Source organism: Chinchilla lanigera, unplaced genomic scaffold (genome assembly GCF_000276665.1).
Source record: "Chinchilla lanigera isolate Chin_1 unplaced genomic scaffold, ChiLan1.0 scaffold00186, whole genome shotgun sequence".
NCBI classification, from domain to species: Eukaryota; Metazoa; Chordata; class Mammalia; order Rodentia; family Chinchillidae; genus Chinchilla; species Chinchilla lanigera.
In genome coordinates, this window is record NW_004955587.1 from 326,083 (window position 1) to 349,045 (window position 22,963).

At 35.7% G+C, this 22,963-nt stretch overlaps 1 protein-coding gene across 2 annotated transcripts in view; it reads right to left on the reverse strand.

Moving 5' to 3' along the window:
• The window catches only part of Prrg1 (proline rich Gla (G-carboxyglutamic acid) 1), a 98,629-nt gene that overhangs the window by 36,177 nt on the left and 39,489 nt on the right, over window positions 1-22,963 (reverse strand). For both annotated transcript variants that reach the window (XM_005414447.2, XM_013509903.1), the window contains exon 2: window positions 19,080-19,129. In XM_005414447.2, the coding sequence (XP_005414504.1) occupies window positions 19,080-19,089 (10 nt within the window). In that variant the 5' untranslated portion in view covers window positions 19,090-19,129. The remainder of the gene's footprint in view (window positions 1-19,079; window positions 19,130-22,963) is intronic.

Sequence of the window (22,963 nt, forward strand, 5' to 3'; positions counted from 1 at the left end):
AAAATAAACCTTTTCTCCTTAGAGCTGTAGGTGTCAGGTACTGTGTCTCAGCAATGAGAAAGTCACTAAGATGCTGTCTCCCAATTTATGTATTTTACTTCTTCAAATAATACATATGTTTTCAGGACATACATACTTACTAAAGACATAAATACTTACTAAGTTGTTTGGATTTAACTAAAAAATGGGAGTATCAGATATTTCTTTTGGCTTATAGCTACTATAAAAAAATCACTGTAACAACTAAGAGACTAGAAATTGAGAAAGTTTAAGAACCTCTAATCTAGAGGCTCTGGAGACTCATGGAGTCTTGTCCCTTCTCTCCCAAATCCCTTTGGCAGACTGAGCAAGAACAGGCTGGGAAGTTCTGTCTGTGAAGGAGATTGAGATCTCTTTTGAAGTTCAAGGTTACCAAAACTTGTCAGATGGGTTACTTTGACCCTGATAAGTTATAACTTGCAGGAAAATAATCGAGTGTAGTCCTCTATATGTCCAATCATATCACCATTTATACGTTATCTTAAGCTAGCCATTCCTCAATTAGCCACCTTGGTTCTGTGTGTTTGCCTGAGAAAGATATCATGTGCTATGATTTGGGTGTTGTTTGTCTCCCCAAAAGTTCATATGGTGGAGGGAGGTGGTGAGCCTTTAAGAGATGAAGTCTAGTGTGAGGTCCTTAGGTCACTAGGGGCATGCCCGCAAGGGAATGTGGAACTCTGGTCACATCGCAGCTTCCCATTAGGCAATTTGATATCTTCCTCTTGCACAACTTTCTGTTACTGCCCTCTGTCCTAAGGTGACACAACCAAAGTAGAGGCATCTAGGACCTGCCCCATGTTGTTTGGACTTTCAGTTTCTAAAACTATAAGCTACACAACTGTCTTTTCTTTATAAAGTTAATCTGACTTAAGTACTTCATTGTGATAGCGAAGATATGAATGGCAAAACATCAAGTTCACCACATAGCTGAAATTTTGAGAAACAAAGCCAATCACAGTATGGAGTAAGCACAGGAGAGTAAAATCCTGGGTGGCATGTGGTCCTCCCAGCATTTCTGCAAGCTCATTTGGGGAAACCTATGCAACAGTCACTATAGTAAGTCCTTTAGTTACACTGGAACTGTTCTGGGTACCAAAAGGTCTCACTTGGGTCTCCATTTATCAAGTAAGACTATACACTAGCAATAGTAGCAAGAACAGCAAGAATAACAGACAACAGAAACTTTCTACTAATGAACCTAGTATTCCAGTGTCTTTTTTTCAATTCAGAAGTCAAAAGCTTCTAGATTTAATGTGCAACACTGGGAATAGGGCTGGTCAGGAAATGAAGAAAAACATCCTTGTATTAGGAGAAATTTGGCATTATTTAATTTGAGTAACAAATGCAATCTCATTGTTATTGCAAACTTATTAAGTGGTGCACCTCAGAAAGTAAGAAAAAGTGTTGTCAAAGCAAACAGCTATGTGAGTAAAGCAACATTTAAGCATCACATCTTTATCTGGAAATTTGGAATAATAGCACTTATCTTAGTTATAGATGAGGTAATAATAATGCACTGGTACTCTTAGGACTTCACAAAGAATAGATGCTCAGTAAATAGTGGTATAACTTATAGCAGTTATTCCATGAAAAATAAAACGAGATTTACCAAGCAGATAATAAAAGTGTATTTAAGACATATAGAATAAATGAGCAAGGATAGGGTTCACTTGAAGTAAGTCTATTTGCTGAACTCTAGGACTAGGAATTTGGTTACCTTTGTCAAGTCTAGGATAAAATACACTAGCTTCATAAACTGTCCTTTAAAGTCTGAGCCTCTCTTATACGCACTCTGCACTCAGTTGTGTAAACTGTTCATTGAAGATGCATGTCAATAATCTGCACCAAATTTGACCGCTTACATAGCTTAGTTTCAGCTACAAGAACAATGGGATTTCAAAATCCTCAGTATACCAAGGCTATATGAGGTATGATTGACAAATACAGTGAGTGTTAATTAAAAAAAATTACAGTAGAAGACACACTGCCATTAATCCCCTTCAGAATACTTCCTGTTGCTTTAAACATATTTATCCTGCCATCCTTGCCACATTCTGAAGCAGTTCTGCAAGTTCTCTTTAATGAGTCTTTTTAGTTGTGCTGTTGTGGCTGCCTTAGTGTCCTGAATCAATTAAAAACCTTTATACTTTATGGTCATTTTGACTTTGGGGAAGAGGCAGACATTGCAAAGTTTCCAGATTCAGTGAATAAGGTGGATGAGGACACACTGTGATGTGTTTACAAGCCTGCATTACATTGGATGGCACTCAGCAATAAGAATCACTGTACTTTTGATCATACTCTATAAAGACCCTCATAAAAAAGGGCTTCCAGAACTGATTCAGAAAGTGGCAAGAGTGATGGGATAAGTGTGTTTGACGTGAGGTGGAATACTTTGAGGGAGATTTATGACAATGTGTTTTTATGGGAATATACTTTTATTTAAATCTACAATTTTTTTTTTAATGAGCCCTTGTACATAGACCTCAGAAACAGATCTTGTAGAGAGTCAAAGGTTTTATAGGACATTATCTTGGTGGTCCATAGTTATAAGACAAATATGCTCTAAATGATTAACAATATCCTTGGGAGTTACCTTCAGCTATTATTACAGCCTTGTGTGAATATACCCTGTAGAATCTTATCAGTCCTTTCAATTATCCTATGTTGTATACTTGCTACCATGTAATTTGATCAGTAATAAATATTTTGGGGGTATCATATTTTGAATTTCAGAAATTCTTTTGCATGTAAATTAATGACTATTTCTAATCCTTATTGACACATATAAGGGCCTTATATTTATACTAAACTCAAAAGAGAATAATACCCTTTACTATAATTGGTATGTTTGCTTTTAACTTCAATTTTTGTCAAATGTATATTAATAAATATCCTATTATGGTTGAATTTTAAAACAGTCTATAAAGACAATTTTAGGAATAAAAGGATAAGAAAAGAAAAATACATACATGACAGATACATATGATTAGAGACTACACTAGTTAAATTATGTTCTAGATTTTCAGGTTGATAGTTCAGGTAGCTAGTCAATATTTTACATAAACACTGTGGATTCCTATGATAATAATACCTCATTTATGTAGTAGTCAATCAAATAAACCCAGTCTCATGAACTCAGAAAGAAGAGATGACCAAGGTCATGTACCATACCTCATGTTTTACTTATTAGAGTGCCCCAACTCCTTCAACAAATCAAGGGTCAGTTTATTCTACCCATGTCCAAAAGCCTGGCTGAAACTTGAAAGCTTCATTGAACATTAAAACTGAAATGTAGAAAGGGCAAGGGTGGGCTGAACTAGATCAATATATTGACAGTAACAGAAGTGAAATCTAATCTGAAGACGGAAAAGAAAAGACAGAAGGTCCTTTGAGGGTTATTTAGAGAAGGATCTGACTCCTCTCACACTGACAATTCCCAAAGCAACAGACATCCATGATTATATCTACCATAGTTAATCTGAGTCAACAATAAAAGGCCATATAATGATCAAGACAATATTTACAGAGGCAGTGAAGTATGTGATCTAGGTTAGAATTCTTCCTCAAAAGGTACTGTTTTTAAAAAGTTCTTTTTTCTTTCAGTGCTAGAGACTGAACCCAGAGTCCTATGCATGTTAGAAAAGCACTTCACCACTGAGCTACACTCTCTGTCCAGAAAATATTTTAACACATGTGAAAAGGAGAGCAATTGGCCATGTGTAAAGTATATTTATTCAAATGGAAAATGTTTCCACAGAATGTGTAAACATTGGTGTACTACAGATTAAATCAATAATAAATTCACAAACTAACTAGAAAGCTGCTTTTCTTTTCTGGACTAATCTATGATATCTTGTTTGTCAGGTGTGAATTTCTCACACAGTACTATATTTAAGCCCTCTGCTTGTCACATGAAAGCTGTTGTTTTTGGTATATTGTTGAAATCTAAGAGAGCTAATATCCATTTACTACTTTCACCAACTCTGAATAGAGGCAAACAAAACTTCAGGATAAGAGCAAAAGAGTGATATGGTAAAGAGTGGTTCTCAATTATTAGGCAGATGTGTGGATTCTGGTTCTAGCTTTGGAATTAAAAAGGCTGCCTGATTCTAACATTTGTTGCTTAATTTTTCTGCGCCTGTTCCCTAATTTGCTAAGCAAAAGTGGTAGATACGATCTCTTAAGTAATTTTGATCTTAATAGTAGTCTCATCAGTGAAAAGAATTTTGGAAAGCGAGAGTAGTGTATCATATCTAAACCTTTTTAGGAAACAAATACATTATATTTTTTCACCCAAGAATGCCCTATCCCCAAAACACTATACATACATACATATATACTTATGTATGTACATATATACACATATGTGTGTATATCTATATCTATATCTATATATATATATATATATATATATATTTGAGAAAAAATCAATAAAGCATCTTAATTTCTTATTGTCCTGTGGGTATGCCATTTTGATATTATTACTCTCTTGTGTTTGTAATTCCTTTATGTTTCTTTCTGCTAAAATAGATGTTAAATAGGTACTTCTTATCATAGACTGATGGAAATAACCTCCCCCAGGAAAATAGGACCTCACATTCTGAAGTGACATTTCATTTGCTAAAAAGTAAAATTATGTGAACTGAAAAGATGCTACTTGGATCACCCTCTTATCTCATTGGGGTGGTAGAAAAATGGAATATTTTCCACTTTTATCTCACTCCTCTAACATATTTATGGAAATAAAACATTGATTATTTCATGGCTGGTATATTTAGATTCAAAATCTATTGTATGGTGCTACTCATGTTCCCAACCAGGTTATCACAAACTTCTTAGCTAGAACAGCAAATAGTATTTATTTACAAGGGATTAGGGAACTGAAACCCATTCAGGAGTGCAGGCATTTAAAAATAAGTTGCAGGATTAAACTCATTAGGGTAGGAAGTCTTAAGGCTTTTGAAGAAAAAAAATTGTTATTAATATCTTTAATATGCCAAACCTGCTTCCTAAGGATAATGTGGTAGGTATGATTATTACTTAAGACTGTTTGAAAAATATATTTGTACTACTGGAGGCATACAATAAAATGCCAAATGATAACAGGCACATTTTCTGGAATAAGTGTGGATAATATGCCAGAATGGATTTCTACATGAGAGGACAGGAAAAAAAAGAGTTAATGCATATCTATAAAGTCAATATTCCTTAAAAACAGAGCAGACATGGATCCTTTAGAGTGATACTAACTATCTAAATATGATTTTCTTACAAATCAAATTTTAGGCTGTATATTCATAGGTCTGCTGTCTAATGATTTTTGCTTCATAAAGAAAAATGAGATACAGAATTGGCCTAATATATTCTCCCACAAAGGAAGATAAAAGGCCAAATTTTCTTTCAAGGGATTTTAAAATTTATTCTTTATGAAATGTCAAATCATAACATTGATAACAATCATGCAAAATTACTAGCAATTACCCTAAATGATATAAAGTCATAGTCTTCTGACACATGACACTTGGAGACAGGAGCAGTGCCTTACTCACAAGAATAAAACAAATATGAAATCAATAAATGGTCTAATTTTGGCATAATTAGATACATAATCATCAAAACAAGGACATTCCAAAGATGGCTAGTTCCCCTGTTACTAGCGTTTCAATCATATCAGTATGGCTATCCATAATTTTAGCATTTATGGTGGTCATAATGGTCAAATTTCCTTTTGAGTTTATTGGGCCTATTTATACTGATTATACCTCTGTCCTGTATGGAAGAACATGGAATTAATTATGACTAATGATCACCATTTAGTGAGGGGAAAGGTAGGTAGATAGAGCTCATAAAATATGAACTATAGTTTCAAAAATGTAACTTCATGTTATAGTGATTGCTTTATAACTCATAAACACACACTATAATGTGTATTTTATGTGACAGCTATAATCAACACTCTAGGATTGGATAATTGTCCCTAATAGGACACATACAACATTTAATCAAAAAGCGATCTTCCAAAGGGGACTACCACAAAAACATTAAGCTATCTTTCTCCCAAGCTTACCACATAGCGTTATGAATTTAAGAAATAGAGCTTCATTAATAAATTAGTGCTTTTGTTAGCACATGGACTTCATGAAAAACTTTTCACTTATGAAATCAAGGTTATTTATAAATGAATTTGCTCTTGAAATGATAACAGCATTCAAAGTGCTATTTGAATATAGTATACACATCTAAACCTCCATGGTTTATTCCCTTAGAAATGGTGGCCAAAATTGGAGTCCTAAAAGGCCATGTGGTCAGCTGCCGATTTGAAGAATTCTTCTTTACACCCATCTAATGAGATGGGTTAGCTAAATACCATAGCTAGAATGCTGCCATATATGCTTCAGATAAATTTTTAATCTAAGGTATGGTGGTAGGGTCTAAATAGTGAAAGATGAAGGACTTTATAGAATGGGTTATATGCCAAAATTATGCCTTCTCATTGCATACCAAAATTTTCACAAAGACTTGATTGTAACCTGGTTACTAGATTGTAGGGAGAACTAGACTGTGGGGATTGGCTGTAGATCGATCACACATGCAGGACTAGAGCAAGGCCAGCCCTGAGAGCAGTGCATCTGAGGCAAGCCAGACAAACAAATTGTTAGACAGAGTTCCTTTCTCCCATCAGGACAGGGGGCTCCACCTGACCTCAGCTTTCTACATTCTGACTCTTGTCTTCATTTCTTCACCCTCTACCATCCTCTCCTCAGAAATTCAAAAGCTACACAGGATGCAACATTTTAGTGCCTGAACAGGGACCTGGGGTATTAGGAAACTCATCATATAGCAGGTGAGAGGACACCTTTAGTTGTGCACACAAAAGGGAGAGAGGTGTATTACTATCATCAATATTGATCCCATCATCAGGCATAAAACATGGAGCAAAAACAGGCTCACAAGAGTGACAGTTGTATATAGAAATGTTTGCTGCACTATAGAAAGCAAAAGGATCTAAAGTTCATTATTTCTATACTGAAATGCTTACAGCTTTGCTCAAGGTTAGAGGGATGCCGATTAAGACTATACAGCTTGCTAAATTTCTTGAGTTTGTTCATGAGACCTCTCCATGGTTCAAAAAGGAGGAACTGTAAATTTGCATACTTGGGAGAAAGTGGGAAAGCAGCTTAGAGCAAGGCTAGGGAAAAAGCAAACCAAGCACAAATCTACCTAGATCTCTACAGACTTTTAAAGCGTTATTTAACTGGGAAAAACTGCCGCTTTCTGCTCCTCTCACCACTTCTCAAGACCCCCAGACAATGGAGGTGAGAAGAACCCAAATGCCTGCTTTGTGCTGTGTCAGTCATAATGGGGAAAATGGGCTGTGTGCCCTGGTTCAGGGCACCTGGCAGCAACCGTACATTTGTCCCAGAGCTCATGGGCACCCATAGCTTGCCTTTTCTGAGCCTTGATCAGCCTGGAGCACACTGGCACCCATCCTTTCTCTGCAACCACACGAGGTCACTTCTCATACATCACAAATGACTGCAGCACCAACTGCTGGCAGGGAACTGTTTAGGTGTAATCATAGCAACTCAGGAGCAAGGAGGTAGGGTTCAGCAAATCAAAGGTACAGTCAAAGGGAGTCTACATAAGTGATATTAACTAAACTTATATTAAGTCTTACAGAGAGAATGCTGTTAAAAGAAGAGAAGGTCTGAGTATGTGACAGTGTGGAGATAACTGAGCTGAAAGCTATGAGAAAGAAAGGGACACAGAAGTTGTCAGTATTAAGACAAAATACAAATATATGTATAGTTTATACATAAAAGGTTTTTCTTCCAAAATTTTCTTGTGAGAAATTCACCTACATTTCTCACATTGCTTATGCACCTACAAAAAATTCTGACTAATCAATTTATAATTACAAACTTCTAAAATTATAAAAGTGTTATTATAATTTGGTCAAAAATATATTTGAGTGAACTCTGATTTTGTAAGCAAATTGTCTGTGTATTTATTTGTTTGCCTATTTGTCCAATCTCTAAACAACTGTTTTTATTTGAACTCAATAATTTTTTTTTTTGCACTCCTGAATTTTTGAAGCATTGTTCATAGTTTAATTTGGCCTATAAATTTGAAAAGCAAGCTTCCACCTGGGTTGCCAGTTGATCAAAATGATGTGAAATTGGTCATATAAATGTAATGCATGTTATTGTTTATGCATTATGACCTGAGAGTCTCTTATTGTTCAAAAATAATGTGTTCAGTGTTGTGATCAGGTTCTCAAAAGTAATAAAAATTTTTTAAACTAATTAAACAAAACTCTCTAAGGGTGACGAGAAACTATTGGATAGGACTCCAGTTGATGAATAAGGAAGCGGTTACATGGAAACAATTATTCAGCCCTTGTTCATCAATAGGAAGTCCCAATATCCAGTCCCATAGCCTTATAGGAGACACCTCAAAAAGGTTACTCAAAATATATTATTGTGATATGTTTACATTGGTCATCATCTAAAGGTTATGTTTTCTAGAAATAAGATAATAAGGTTTTCTGATTTAAAGATGATCTGGCAAAAAACTAAATTAAAAAGCAAAGGTTTTTATATGGCTATGACAATTGTTATTAATATCATGGAGTATTGAATGTGTTCATGTCTTCTGGATATGCAGGTCTTCTAAAATGTAAAACTGGGATTGTTTATGGTAATAGACTTTTTTTTTCAGATTCAGACATCTGCCTTTCTCTTGTGCTCTAGCTGCTTGTAATAGGAGGTTCATGTCAAACCAACATGATTCATCACTCAGTAACAATATTTTTAACAAAAACTTATGTGATATGTATGTGTGTGTCACTGCATTTAGAGATGTTTAGACATTAAGCATTCCAAACAATGTCACACACTTCAATCACAACCCATTAAAGAACTACCAATTAGGCTAGAGCTTCTTATGTGCTAGATAGAGATGAATGACTTGAAAGGCTACTCTATATCAAAATGGAAATTTAAGTGTGATTATAAAAATGTCATGACATTCATGCTAAAATATTATGTATGGTTTTTAATCTCAGTTTTTCTGTGTAAAACTGTAACTGTTGTCTGTTAACATCCTACAGGGATTCAACTACTAAAACATCCATGGGGAATAGCATTTCTAGTTTGTATTTCAAGGTGCATGATATTCAGATAAAATTATAATATTAAGCTCACTGCTCCCATTACAAGGTAATGTTATTAAGCTTCTCTTCTGAATGCTCAATAACTGGGGTTTAGAGACCAAATCTAGAAAGAAAGGCTAAGAGGACAGCCAATATTTTCGCTCCTGCCCTCCAATGTCAATTAGGACCCAGGACATAAGAGAATCTCTGCTATGACATCCTATAACTTGGTGGGTCCCAGACCTCCTGACCAAGGAGACTGGTGGACACAAAGGAAGCAGATCAATGGTGTATAATGTGCCTGAGGAGAGTCACCAGGAGAGAAAAGTCTCCCAAGCTTTCATAGAAAGATATTTGGTGAAGTAATGGCAATGACATCCAAAGGGCTGACACTAACAGGAGAATTGAGAGGTGCTATACACAGTTCCAAGCTAAGTCCTCAGGAAACTTAATGGACCTTGATATATAGTAAAAAATGTTTTTAATTAATATAGGTCTCACTTTAACTTGGTCTTGAACATCCAGCAGAAAAGTATAATCACAAGATGCATAAAACAATGCCATAGTAATATATTAGCTATAAAAAAGGTTCAAATACTGACACTTCCTAACTCTTTCCAACTGCACTGATAACTGACTGTGGTTATGGCTTAGTGAGCTGTATGTGGTTAAACTGGTAAATACAGGGAACTGAAATGCTTGGACTTGGAATCCTTAGTCTAAACAAATAAGTTCACTCAGAATTGAAAGTGTCCAAGAAGGAAAAGGCCTTCACAGGACAAACCATCCAGGAATGCCTGGGGAAGAGTAGAGAAGAAAAGCCTTCCACAGAAAAGATCCTCCAACATAGATCCTCCTACTGCAAATGACCACTTATCACTTGCAACTACAAAACAGAAAATGGGGAGATGTGGAGAGGGGCTGAGCTGGACATCAATCATACATGTGGGGCTAGAGCAACACTAACCCCAAGAACAGAGAGCACCTGAGGTGAGGCAGACAAACAAGTTGTTAGGCAGAGTTCCTTTCTCCCATCAAGAGAGGGGGCTCTACCTGACCGCAACTTTCTGTACTCTGGCTCTTGTCTTCATTTCTTCATCTTCCACTGTCCTCCCCCTGGGAATTTCAAGAACTTCATGGGACACAACACTAGACCTCATATGCTTTTAGCTAAAGAAGGCTATTGATACCAAAATGACCTAACAATTCTAAAAGCCAAATTGATTTTTATTTTGTTGATATACATTTGCTATGGATTGTATATGTACATCAGTCCCATAAAATGTATTGGGTTGGTGCACAGAGCTCTGTTTTTTCATTTATTGCCAAACTGGACCTTTAAATATCCATGAAGTCCAGATCCTTATGTGAATTGACTGATATACATGAGATGGATGCTTTAAAAGTCTCTTAAGTGAAGAGTCCCCTACACACATTATATTTATATTGGTTGAGGCAATATGAAATTATCCTTTTTGAAGGCCCAAACTGTGGCTTGCAGCCATCTCAAACGGTTCAAATTACAAGTAATAGAATAAAATATGTGCAAAGCTGAACTAAAACTATCAGAAGATTTACATACTTCATAAGCATAATGTGAAGAAGCAATGATTTGTTATGAGTCACACAGACACATGATATTAGCCATTCTGTCAATCATTCTACTCTTTACTTCCCCATTATATGTTAACACAACCTTATGAGGTGGATGGTAATTAATGATCATCCATCACAAGATATCAAATCTGAAAGGTATCTTTGAGATTCATCTAAATCTAGTGGTTTTCAAAAGTTTATTAGACATGAAACCCTCAGCACAGGAAACCTACCAAAATACAAACAAGATACAAAATAGTAGTTATTCTGAGTTGGGTTACTAAATCCAGAGGCAATTCCTTTTCCTCTGTTCTTTCAAGGTGGCCCTTGTAGAGGGTCCTTTAGAAGACCTGTTACCTTACTCACTACACTAACACAAAACCACTAATTCATCTCAACTCCTTCATTTTACTGACCAAAAACCTGATATGTAGAGGCTAAATTACATACCAAAAATCATGGATATTTGGTTATAAAGTAGGCCTGCACTCTGGTCTCAAAAAGCATGTAGTGGTTTCCTTTTGTTTCAGCTAACTTAAAAAAACTCACTAAAATACCAAGAAACTAAAAAGACAAACCAGAGGCTGGGTTAAAATATTTCCAAAAGATACATCTTATAAAGAACTCGTATCCAAAATGCACAAAGAATTCTTAAAACTCATAAGTAAAATAAAAAAAGAAATCTTTAAAAATATCAACGTGTATAACTTAACAAACACCTCACCATAGAAGATATACAGATGGTAATTACATATATGAATAGATACTCTACAACATATGTCATCAGGTAATTTTAAGTTAAAACAATGAGCTACATAACCATTTAAAGGGTCAAAATCTAGAACACTGACATCAAATGTTGTCAAGGATATGGAGCAAGAGTGCTTCACATTCAATGTTGGTGGGATTTTGAAATGATACCGCCACAATGGAAGACAGTTTGGTAGTTTCTTACAAAACTAAACATAGTTTTATCATGTGATCCAGTAATTGTGCTTATTGATATTTACTCAGAGTTGAAAACTTATACAAAAACTTGTACATAAACCTTTTAGCAGCTTTATTCGTACTTTCTAAGGTTTAACAGCAACTAAAATGTCTTTGTAATAAGTGAATAAATAAATTATAGTACATCCAGACAATGGAATGATATTCAATGATAAAAATAAGCTATGCCATAAAAATATATGGGTAAAATATAAACGAATACTACTAAGTGAAAGTATCATCATGAACAACTACATACTGCATGATTTCAACTAGATGAGATTTCAGAAAAGATAAAATTATAGAGAAAATGAAATGATTAGTAGTTGACAGAGATTAGTGGAATATGAGAGATGAAAAAGCAGCACACAAAGGATAGTTAAGGCAGTAAAACTAACCTCTATGATACTGTAATAGTGGATACATGTCATTATACATTGACTCAAACCTATAGAATGAAAAACACCAAAACAGGAACCAAATGTAAACTACGAACTCTGAGTAATAAAGACAGATACAAGGGTTATAAGAAGTGTAGCATTCTGTTGGGAGAAGCTGTTAATGAAGGAGGCTATACAAGTGTTGGGGCAAGGAGTACATGGGGTAACTCTGTATCCGATGTTCAATTTTGCTACAAACTTAAAACTTCCCTGAAAATAAAGTATATTTTAAAACAATGGTAAATAATTTCTAAACATGGAATATGTGAAGTTTGGCTTATCTCTTAAGATTCCCTTTCCTTTATTGTATCTTTGTTGTTCTCAGACTTGAGCAACTTTATCTTCACAGGGGTTACTTGGTAATATCTAGATGCACTTTTATTGTCACAATTTGAAAGGAAAGGAGCACCACTGGAGCTTATTGAAGAGAGACCAATGACGCTGTGAAACATCATATATAATAATACACAGAGCAGTCCCCAAAACAAAGAATTATCTAGTCAAAAATGTCAATTGTCATTCTTCAATGTATATGCAAAAACACTGAAAGGAGATACTCAAACAAAAACTTGTACATTAATGTTCATAGCAGCACTAAATGTGGTATAATCATTCTAGGAAATATTATTCAGTCATACAAATAATGAAGTACAAATAATAAAGAATAAACCTCAAAAACATCATGCTAAGTGGAAAAAGCCAGACTATGTTCAAGCATGTGCCACAAAAGGTCCTATATTATATTATATTATACCATTTGTATGAACTATCCATAGTAAGCAAATCCACAGAGACATAAATCAGATTAGAATGTTTCCAGGGCCTGGAAGGAGGGAGAGCTATAAAGTAACTGATCAATGGACATGGTATCTCCTTTGCAAGCAATGAAAATATTTTGAAACTAGATAACTGCATAACATGCTGAATGTACTAAATATCACTGAAGCATACACTTTAAAATGGTCACAACTGTGATATGTGGATTTTTTCTCAATCTAAAAAATATCTATAGTGCTAAGTTCAGACATTATTCAAAGATCATGAACTAAAAGTTATATCCTTTTTTAAATAAGTACAAAGTGGAAAAGAGTGCATCAAAGCCAACTCGTTATAAGGAATTTTTAAAGTAGCCTGATCCTTAAGTATCCCATTTTTGTGGTGGAAAAACTTTCCAGGAAAAAAATATAATGGCAGGTAAGAGTTTATGATGAATAGATGACATAATCTAAACTACAGAAGCATAAGTCACCATAATAAAGAGACCCTCAAATCTAATATAAGCCAGAAAATGAAGTAATTAATTGACTCTAAATGTACCCCTTCACTTGAACTATAAGACAGGGAAATGCCAAATAAAATTAGGCACCATATTATGAGACTGTCACTTTAGAACACTTGTCAATTTGAATGTTCATTCTCTTTGAAAATATGGAGCTATATGCCCAGAGTTAAATTTCAGAACAGGCTTAAAATGAGCAGTAGTTTGGCAGTAAATCAAAGAACTTAGAGATTTGCTGTGTTTGCTACAAATCACCTTCCCTTATACTAAGTCTTGATAAATCAGGGATATGGTTGAGTTCCATGAGGTAAAAGAACAGAGCACATCCACAGACTCAAAGGAATTATGCTGCTATATTTTCAGAAGATAAAATGACAATAACTTGCAGCATGGCCACTGTTGATCACATAACTGTATAATCATTTATAGTAGAATACTTAAGATAGGTTATCACTAAGTATAGAAAATGAAGGTGAGAACTGACTTTCAGATTAAGATTTCATAGACCTCAGAGTTTCTTCTAAACTGAATTCTATTAGTTGCCTGACCATTTGAGTTACTTCCAAAGACTATGAAAAGAGGAGAAACAGAAAAAATGTTCTGTTGCCTTCATATTTTATTATAGTCATCTTCCACAAGTAAGACCTTAGGCCACACTACTGACAATTATTAAACTATTCCTGATATACTGTTTTCTATACAACATAGAAAAAAATAAAATCTTTTGAAAATTCGGAGTATTGCTTCTATTTTGTAAAGAATGGATAGGAGCACCTGTGGCTTTCTATTATTGAGAGAGCATGGTGTACTTCACCCACAAGCTCTGTTCTTAAGGTGAAAAGATTGAACTTAGTCGATTCACTCACAGATACCACAAGTCGCTGCTATGTGGCACAAAGAAGATGCAGTGTGTTTGGAGACACAAATGAATATATATTTCCAAAAATTCAAATTCTATTGAAAACTTTTAATAAAAGCAATACCCCCAGAATTCTTTTAGTAAGAAGTGGGTAAAGACAATACTTATTGGGAGTACTGAGCATTTCATTATTTTGCCATGAATATACCAGCTGCTCTGGGGAAGAATGGAAAGGTAGAATAAATCACCTCAAGATGACGGAAAGTAAACAGTATTATGTACAAAGTATTTTGCTAGCCTGTATAACACATTTCTAAAGTCCTCCTATTCTCTTCTTTGAGAAAATATTAATTCTTGTCTTAGTCACTTTCTTGTTGCTGGGACACAATACCCGATACTTGCAATTTGAAGGAGGAAAGGTTTATTTTGGCTCATAGTTTGTAGAGGCTTCAGCCCACAGTCAGCTGACTCCAAGGCATTGCAGCAGGGCAGAGTGCTGTGGCAGAGGAAAAGCTGCTAGTGGCATGGCAGCCAGGAAGCAGAGAGTCAAGGGAGGAGCCAGACAGGGAGCTGTAACCTTCCTGGTTACACCCAGTGACCTGCCTCTTCCCATCAGGCTACACCTCCTAATAGGACTAATCCACTAGGAGGTACAGCCTCCCTATTTCCCAATCACCTCCCCAAAGTCTCACCTATGAATACATAAGGGTCGTTGGGGAAACCTAGACAGAAACCATAATAATTCTCTACCAGAAATTTGCATAATTATTTTTTGTACATAGCATTCTTCTTTCAACCAGTCTCTCATCTTGCCATCTCATACTATTCTGGTATTCCATGATACACTACAAGGTGTGACTGAAATATAAGGTGAACATTTAATTTAAAAAAAAAATATATTATTGTGCTGAAAGACAAATTGCCCTCAAACTACTCCCCTCCCCCCTTATTTCAAAGGCACTTATCCTATTGTTCTTGCCACTTTCTGAAGTAGCTCTACAGGTCCTTTTTTGTGAGTGTCTTCATAAGGTGATAAAAAATACAATGAATAGTGCTGTTGAGTAGCATCCAATGGAAATGCAAGCTCATAAGAACGTTATATATCCTCATTTACCCTGTTTACCACATCTGGCACCATATGACTTCTGGCTCATCTCCAAAGTCAAAATACCTGCAAGAGGTAAACTTTTTGAACCCATTCAGGACACTGAGGCAGCCATAATATCACAACTAAAGATACTCATGAAAGAGAACTTCAAGACTGCTTCAGAAAGTGAAAGGAATAAGGGGAAAGTGTGTTTCAAGCAGAGGGTGGCATGGGTATTCTGAGGTAGATTAATAACAATGTGTTTCTTACTGTAATAAATTTGTTTTTAACTTAAATATTCACTTTATTTTTCTATCACATTTCACATATTGAGTGTATCAAGAGAGACACAAAGATAAAAAAAAAAACTCATCAGTCAAAAAAAGTCACATAGGTCAGCAGCATCAGGCCCTTTACGCGCCTGTTGTCAGGTGCATAGAGCAAAACATCTGAATCGAATTGCTTTGACAACTACTATGGTCACTGCCAATCAATGCGCCTGCCTTTCAATTAGTCCTTGGACCACTGTTGTTTCGATGATTTTTATATGTGAGGCACCCCACCAACTGATATACATGTGTTTTAGCTGTTAGCATAAATGCTGATACACACTGAACTACCTCCCTTTGCCTGTCTAGCCTCAGATGATATTCGTACATCATTGTATAATTTATTTCCTACATCTCACAGAAACAGAGGGATCAAAACTTTTTAGTTAACTTTAGGCATTAGTGATAATTAGAATATTCACAACATTGTTTACTATTGGGAAAGAAAAAGTGAGCATGATATAATACGACCTAGTTTTGCAATTTGGCTCTCCATTTACAATCTTTAGACTATAGAGAATTTCTCTTAGTGTCAGATTTACGACATGTAAAGGAGAGTATTATCCTCATTTTATATTAGAGGGCTGTCTTATAACTCATATAAGATAATGTATAGAAAATTTTGTAAATTATTAAGTACTCTATAGATGCTTAATATAAAAAATTAGAGATTCTTAACAGACCCAAATATCAAGCCCTGGCTAATGCTTCATGTACAGTAAATAATATTTCAGTGAGAAATTAAATAAACAAATCTGTTCTTATCCCTCTCCCTTTTAAAGACAGACTCTATTTATAATCTTTCAGGTCACACAAATAAAATGATAATTCTTCTAACACATATTTAAAAATGATTTTTTTAACCTTGTTAAAGAGTACTAAAATAATTCTCCTGCATTTTAATTTCTCACCTAAAATGAAGCATTGCCCTTCTGTGTTTTTTGTTTTCATAGATCCTTAAATCTTTTATGGTTGGTGTCATATCTTTGCAATATTTCCATTTGTGTCCCCTCGTATGATACACTGAACTATGTTTGCCAAATCTAGTAAAAACTTCATTGCAAAGCACCAGAACAGAGCAAAATGAACACAGAGCAGCATTTGTTTTCACAGTGTCAACAATTAACCAATAAAATCAGGCAAATAAAGCAAAGTTTGGAAATTTAGAGTCTGTTTGACATTATAGGATATTAAGGATGCCTTGAAAATGGTCACCAGGAGCAGTTAAAAAGCAGTCAACAGGGCTGTCATCATGTTTATAAAAGCAACATTATGTGAAGCACCTCTCTGATTTCATTTCCAGGTTGGAAACATGCCCATCTTTGCAGAATACATTACCATGTCCTGTTCCTTAGCAAGCACTCTATTAATTGCCTGGCTATTTGAACAAATACTTTGCTGACATGTCTTTTGAAGGAAGCAACTAATGATCCCATTGCTAGTGACTAATGATCATTCTGGAAAGAAGAGAAAACAAGGAAGAACACGAGTTACTTGTTTCAGTGCAGATCTCTTGTCCACATGGGTATGATAGTATCTGAAAAACTAGAACACACTTCAAATTTTCCTGAAGCATTTACGATTGAGTGAGAAGCAAGCCACACTGATACACCCTAGAAACTTCCAATGACAGCTGACTTTGGGGCAGAGAATTGCGTGGATTAGTCCCAGAAACTTGCCTAGTTTTAAATTTTTAAATTTTTTGGTCATTTTTTTTGAGACAGGGTCTCCCTATGCAGTTCAGGCTGGCCTTGAGTTCACTTTGTAGCCCAAGCTGGTCTCAAACTCGCAGGGATCCTCCTGCCTCAGCGTCCCAAGTGCTGGGATTACAGGCATGCGCCACCATGCCCAGCCAAAGTTTTAAATTTTTATTTTTTATTTGTATTTATTTTAGAAAATTAAAAAGAGGAATGATTTAGAAAGAACCAGAATTCCTAAGGAAAATCAATTTCCAGGGGAAGCTTTGGAGAATACAGAGCAAAAGTTGACTCAACAAGGTACAGGAAGATATTTTCCACGATTGATCCATAACCCTGGGGCTGCCTACCAAGATCCATACATAGATGGGGCAAACAAAGTACAACCTCAGGAGGAACTCTCAAGCTACTTGCCCAACCTAGTCCCAGCCCTGCAGCTTACAGAAGCATCTGATTAAATCATTTCACTTTGACCATTAAAAGAACCAGTAAATATATACTTATTCAATAACAACAACCATAAGCCAACATCACTGGTCTGTTCCATTATACTTTAAAGTTCTCAAACAACTCACATGCTTTTTTACATTCCATCAGTGTCAGCTTCCTGGGGATAAAATTTCAAAATTCATTAATACCATTTCAGAGATGAACGAATAGGTTCATCTTATAGAGAGGCTCTGTGATTCGATGGAGGTAGAAGAAGTAGAACTTGAATTCAGGGCTTCTGACTCTGTGCCTAGCTCTTTTCTAATTATACTATACCACACATAAGTCTTCCTCTGAAGTCTTTTATAGCACTCTTTATATTTATTGTTTAAATATTTATTTACTTATTTATTTATTTCTGGGGGTTGAACTCAGGGCCTTTGCTCCAAGCTACATCTTCAGCCCTTTTTATATATTTTATTTGGGGACACGCATGCCTCTGGTGGCTTGAGCACACAGTTCTCCTGTGCCACCCTCCCAGTGCTGGGATTAAATGCATGCCCCACTACACCCTGCTTACAGCACTCTGATCTACATTTATTAGTTATATAAGTTATTGTGGTCCCTGGAAGACAGTATCAATGAAGCTACCTTAAATGTATCTGTAGTTTACTGCCCTTAAGTAGTCCAGTGAGAAAGCAGGAAGAATTCATCTAATGAGTATTGATATTAGGCTTTAATTTTAAGAAAAACCAAAACTATATATGAACCTCACAGATGAATATTTTACCATTGCCATTAGTCGCACAGAATCATTTTGTTTGTGTTACCTTTAACAAAATGCAGATACCATCTGAAGCATATGGGTAATTTACTCAGATTTGTAAAAAAAAAAGAAAAAAAACCCCTGGTATTTAGGCAGTTCTGTACAGTATTTGAGAGCTGTCTCTCCCTGTACTGCGAAATCACCACAAAAAAAAGAAAAAAAGGCTTAGTAAGCAACATATGGTATGTGGTCTTTCATCATAGGGTCTCACTTCAAACAAAAACTTTCTAAACACTAACAGGAAATACAAATTAGGCATCCACAAACATACTTTGAGTTGCAAATTTAATTTCCTGGCTATAGTGAGTTAATATAGAGAGTCTAACTTATTTAAAAGGGAAGAGAGAGACTTACCCCTCCCCATGTTTTCTCGTGGCCTCTGGCAGGTCCTAGATGATGATCCTCTGCACAAAAGAGAGCACACACACAGTCAGATTCATGGAGGCTGAGTCACTACATCAGATAAGCTCCATTACAGCTGATGTGGGCAATGTGAGCATTTTGTTTCCGTGCATTCCAATCTTCCTTCTGTACAAAAATGTTTTCTCTATCAAGGATATTTAATCTGAGAGGACAGAAACATAGTATTCCAGAAAGCCTGGGCTCTAAATTAACTTACTATGACCTTTTTTATCTGGTAGTAGTTTCTGCCCTTACCAAATAAATATCGTTAAATTGGTCACGTACTTATCTCTTATGAAGGCAGAGATACCAACAAAAACTGGTGGACAAAAATGGCAAAAAGAAAAAAAGAAAAAACCCAATATTAATAACCATCCACACATGTTATTACCTTGCCTGCCCCTGGTTCCCCCTTGATATCATTCTGTGACAAATCCAATACCTTTTATAGCTAACATTGTCCTGAATGGTGTCAAACAGCAGCAACCCTAATCAAATTATCCCTGAGGCAAAACAGCCAACAGAATTATTCACAATAAACAGAATGAGTCAATGTCCACAAACTACTGACAGAAATAATCTTTGGAGAAACAAAAATCACATTTTACAATTGTAGAAAGAATAGAACATAGCGGAGCAGGAATTTTCTTTATAAAAGCATATATATATTTTCTTACAAGTTCCAATCAGAGAGCTGCCATACATTTACTCTTCACATGCCATGTTCCCAATATGGAGCTAAGCACCTGAGAGGAAAGCTGGATATACTCCAAAAGTCTATTAGAAATGAATGGATAAAGAGAATGTGGTATTTATACATAATGCAATACTGCTCTACCATAAAGGATAAATTTGAGGCATTTGCAGGAAAATGAACCCACCTTGAGATCATGATATTAAGAGAAATAAACCAGACACACAAGCTGAAATACTGTATAACATGTCTTATATGCATAGGTGTCCTTACTATAAGACTTTTCAGAGCCTAAAGTGATAGTGCACAATGTGACAAAAGTAGTCTCACCCTATTTGTCTATTTAGATCTTTTTAAAAATGATCAACATTTTGCAGGAGTTCTAGTTTATGGAGCTCATTTTGGGACACTGGGCAAGGTAATTACAAAAGTCTCTTGCAACTCAGAAATGCTATTATTTTCTAACAAGCTATTAATTATAAGAAAGAAAATTAGCATAAATTTAATTAAGAAAGAATGGGGCCAGATTGCCAGAGAATATTGGAGCTGATAGGAACTTTATAAATTATCACTCCATCTTTATTGAAACTTGCAAAGAACCCTCAAAATATCTTTTTTTTTTTTTTTTTGTCTTTTTGTGACAGGGTATCCCTGTGCAGTTGAGGCTGGCCTTGAGCTCACTTTGTAGCCCAGGCTGGCCTCGAACCTGCAGTGGTCCTCCTGCTTCAGCCTCCCAAGTGCTGGGATTATAGGAGTGTGCTACCATGCCCAGCAAACCTCAAAATATCTTATGCAGGACACCAATTTATAAAATGAGTTCATGTAAAAGTCTTCAGGTTTAATTGGAGTGGAGGGCTGCAGGATCCTGCTAGGATTTCCCCTTCAGGCAGCCTGAATATACAGCCATCAGGAAACCCAACAATAATAGGAACCACTTCAAGCTATGAAAGGCTTTAGGACAGAGTTACAGTTTTTCCATATAAGCACAGAAAGGCCCCTCACGCTTTCCAAATATTTCAGTTTTAACTTTTCTGTAAACCCCTCCCAAACAGAAGAATAAAATATCCACTATATTAGCATAATTATAAGACCTTTTCAATTCAGTGAGAAACAGAAGAAAGGCGACATCCTAAAATGGAATCCATGTACAAACGAGAAGCCATGAAAGAATATTTGTTTTAACTTTACTGTAAACCCTTCCCAATCAGACGAATAAAATACCCACTATATTAGCATAATTATAACATCTTTTAACTCAAGTGAAAAACATAAGAAAGTCCACATCCTAAAGTGGAATCTATGTACAAATGAGAAGCCATGAAAGAATTAAAGAAGGGAGCGATATGGTTAAATTTGGATTTTAAGAAGATATTTCTAGCAACAGAAGGAAAAGGAGATTTGAGGTGTGAGAGTGGCTTGACCAGGAATGGGGATATCAGAGAGACTAGATAAATCTGGCAGGACTTCATGTATTTTATTTCTTGTTTAGTCTTTAATATTTAATACAGTCATTTTGAAAAGAATCAAGCCTATTTCAGTTGTGCTAGGGGAAACCACAAAAGAAAGGACTATCAGGCATCGGCCAAGATTTTCAAAGAGGAATTGCCTCTCTGGAGGTCAGCATGGCCGGGACAAAAGACAACACTGGAGATAGCCATCTTTCAGGAAAAGATGAAAGCAAGCAGGCAAACGTCAATACTAGCGACCACCTCACCTAGCCTTGGAGTAGAAAACCTCCAAAGATCAGAATCTTGTTTTAAAGAAGGCAATTTCCTTTAAGAAATATAGGATTCCTGGCCTACTGCCTCAAGTTACCTACTGCTTCTTATTCCAGGTTTTAACTTTAGCTTGCTCTCTCCACTCTGATCTCCTGCTACTCTAGTCTCTGCATTTGCTTATTTTAGCTACTGAATGTGTGTGTGTGTGTGTGTGTGAGAGAGAGAGAGAGAGAGAGGGAGAGAGAGAGAGAGGGAGAGAGAGAGAAAGGGAGAGCGAGAGAGATGTAGTGTGGCACTTTAGTTTTTATACTTTTCCAAGCATATTCATCAATCTCTACTTTCAGTCAAGTCACCATCCCAAATGTACTGCAAACATGTACTAATAAAAAATAAATAAAGCAATAGCAATATGCTTTAAAACAACAACAAAGCAGCTGTTAGCCAGTCTTTAAGACATCTACAAAAAATAATCACTGTTACATGGATTTACTCAGCCTAGCATTAACTACTTTCCACAACCTGCTTCTGCCTTTGGTTTATGGTTATACTATACCCTAGCCAAACCAGCTCCTACTCATCCCTTAAATATGCTTTGAACTTTTCCAACTGTCTCTACTAGTTTCCTCATCATTACCTACTCCTACAAAAATTACATTCCTTCTTCAGTATCAGTAGTGAAGCCTTACCTCATTACCTGAGGAAAAAGTTATCTCTTTTTCCTTCAAATTCTAATAAGGAGCTTAGGTCCTATCTCATACAGATACGTGGCACACCTTATAATATATATCGAATTGTCTAATTCTAAGATTGTGAGTAATTTACCTTCTATACCTGTATCTACTCTATTAGTGAGGGTTCTGGTGGCCTACATAAACAGACATAGCAGAAAGTCTTATACCACATATGTTCAGGAAATATCACATAGTCTAGGTTTCCCTTAATATAGTTTCGTGCTTCAAACTCATTATTTACATACTACCTTAATTAACTTTATGATTTTTGCAAAATACATTTATTATCAACATCTACTTAATTAATGTTCTTTCAATTAAAATACTTTTTTACTTCATTATCCTCTTTAACTTTGTCCTATAAAGTGGTACATGAAATCATGGGTTTGATGCACTGTACATTGTTCTAACACATAGCAGTTAATATTCTCCAAGTTTTTCCAAGCACAGCGTAAACAAGCGGTACATTTTATAAAACACTGTTCATTCCTGTCTTTAGTCAATCCAAAAATATTTGGTTACTGTCTTGTGTATTTGCCTGGTCCTGTTCTATTCTTCAGAGCAGTAGTTCACAAGTAGGATTAATTTTCCCAAGGGACATCTAGCAATATCAGAGATATTTTTGTTTGCCACAACTGGATAAGTGTGTTCCTGGCCAGGGATACTGCTAAACATCCTACAGTGCAAACAGCA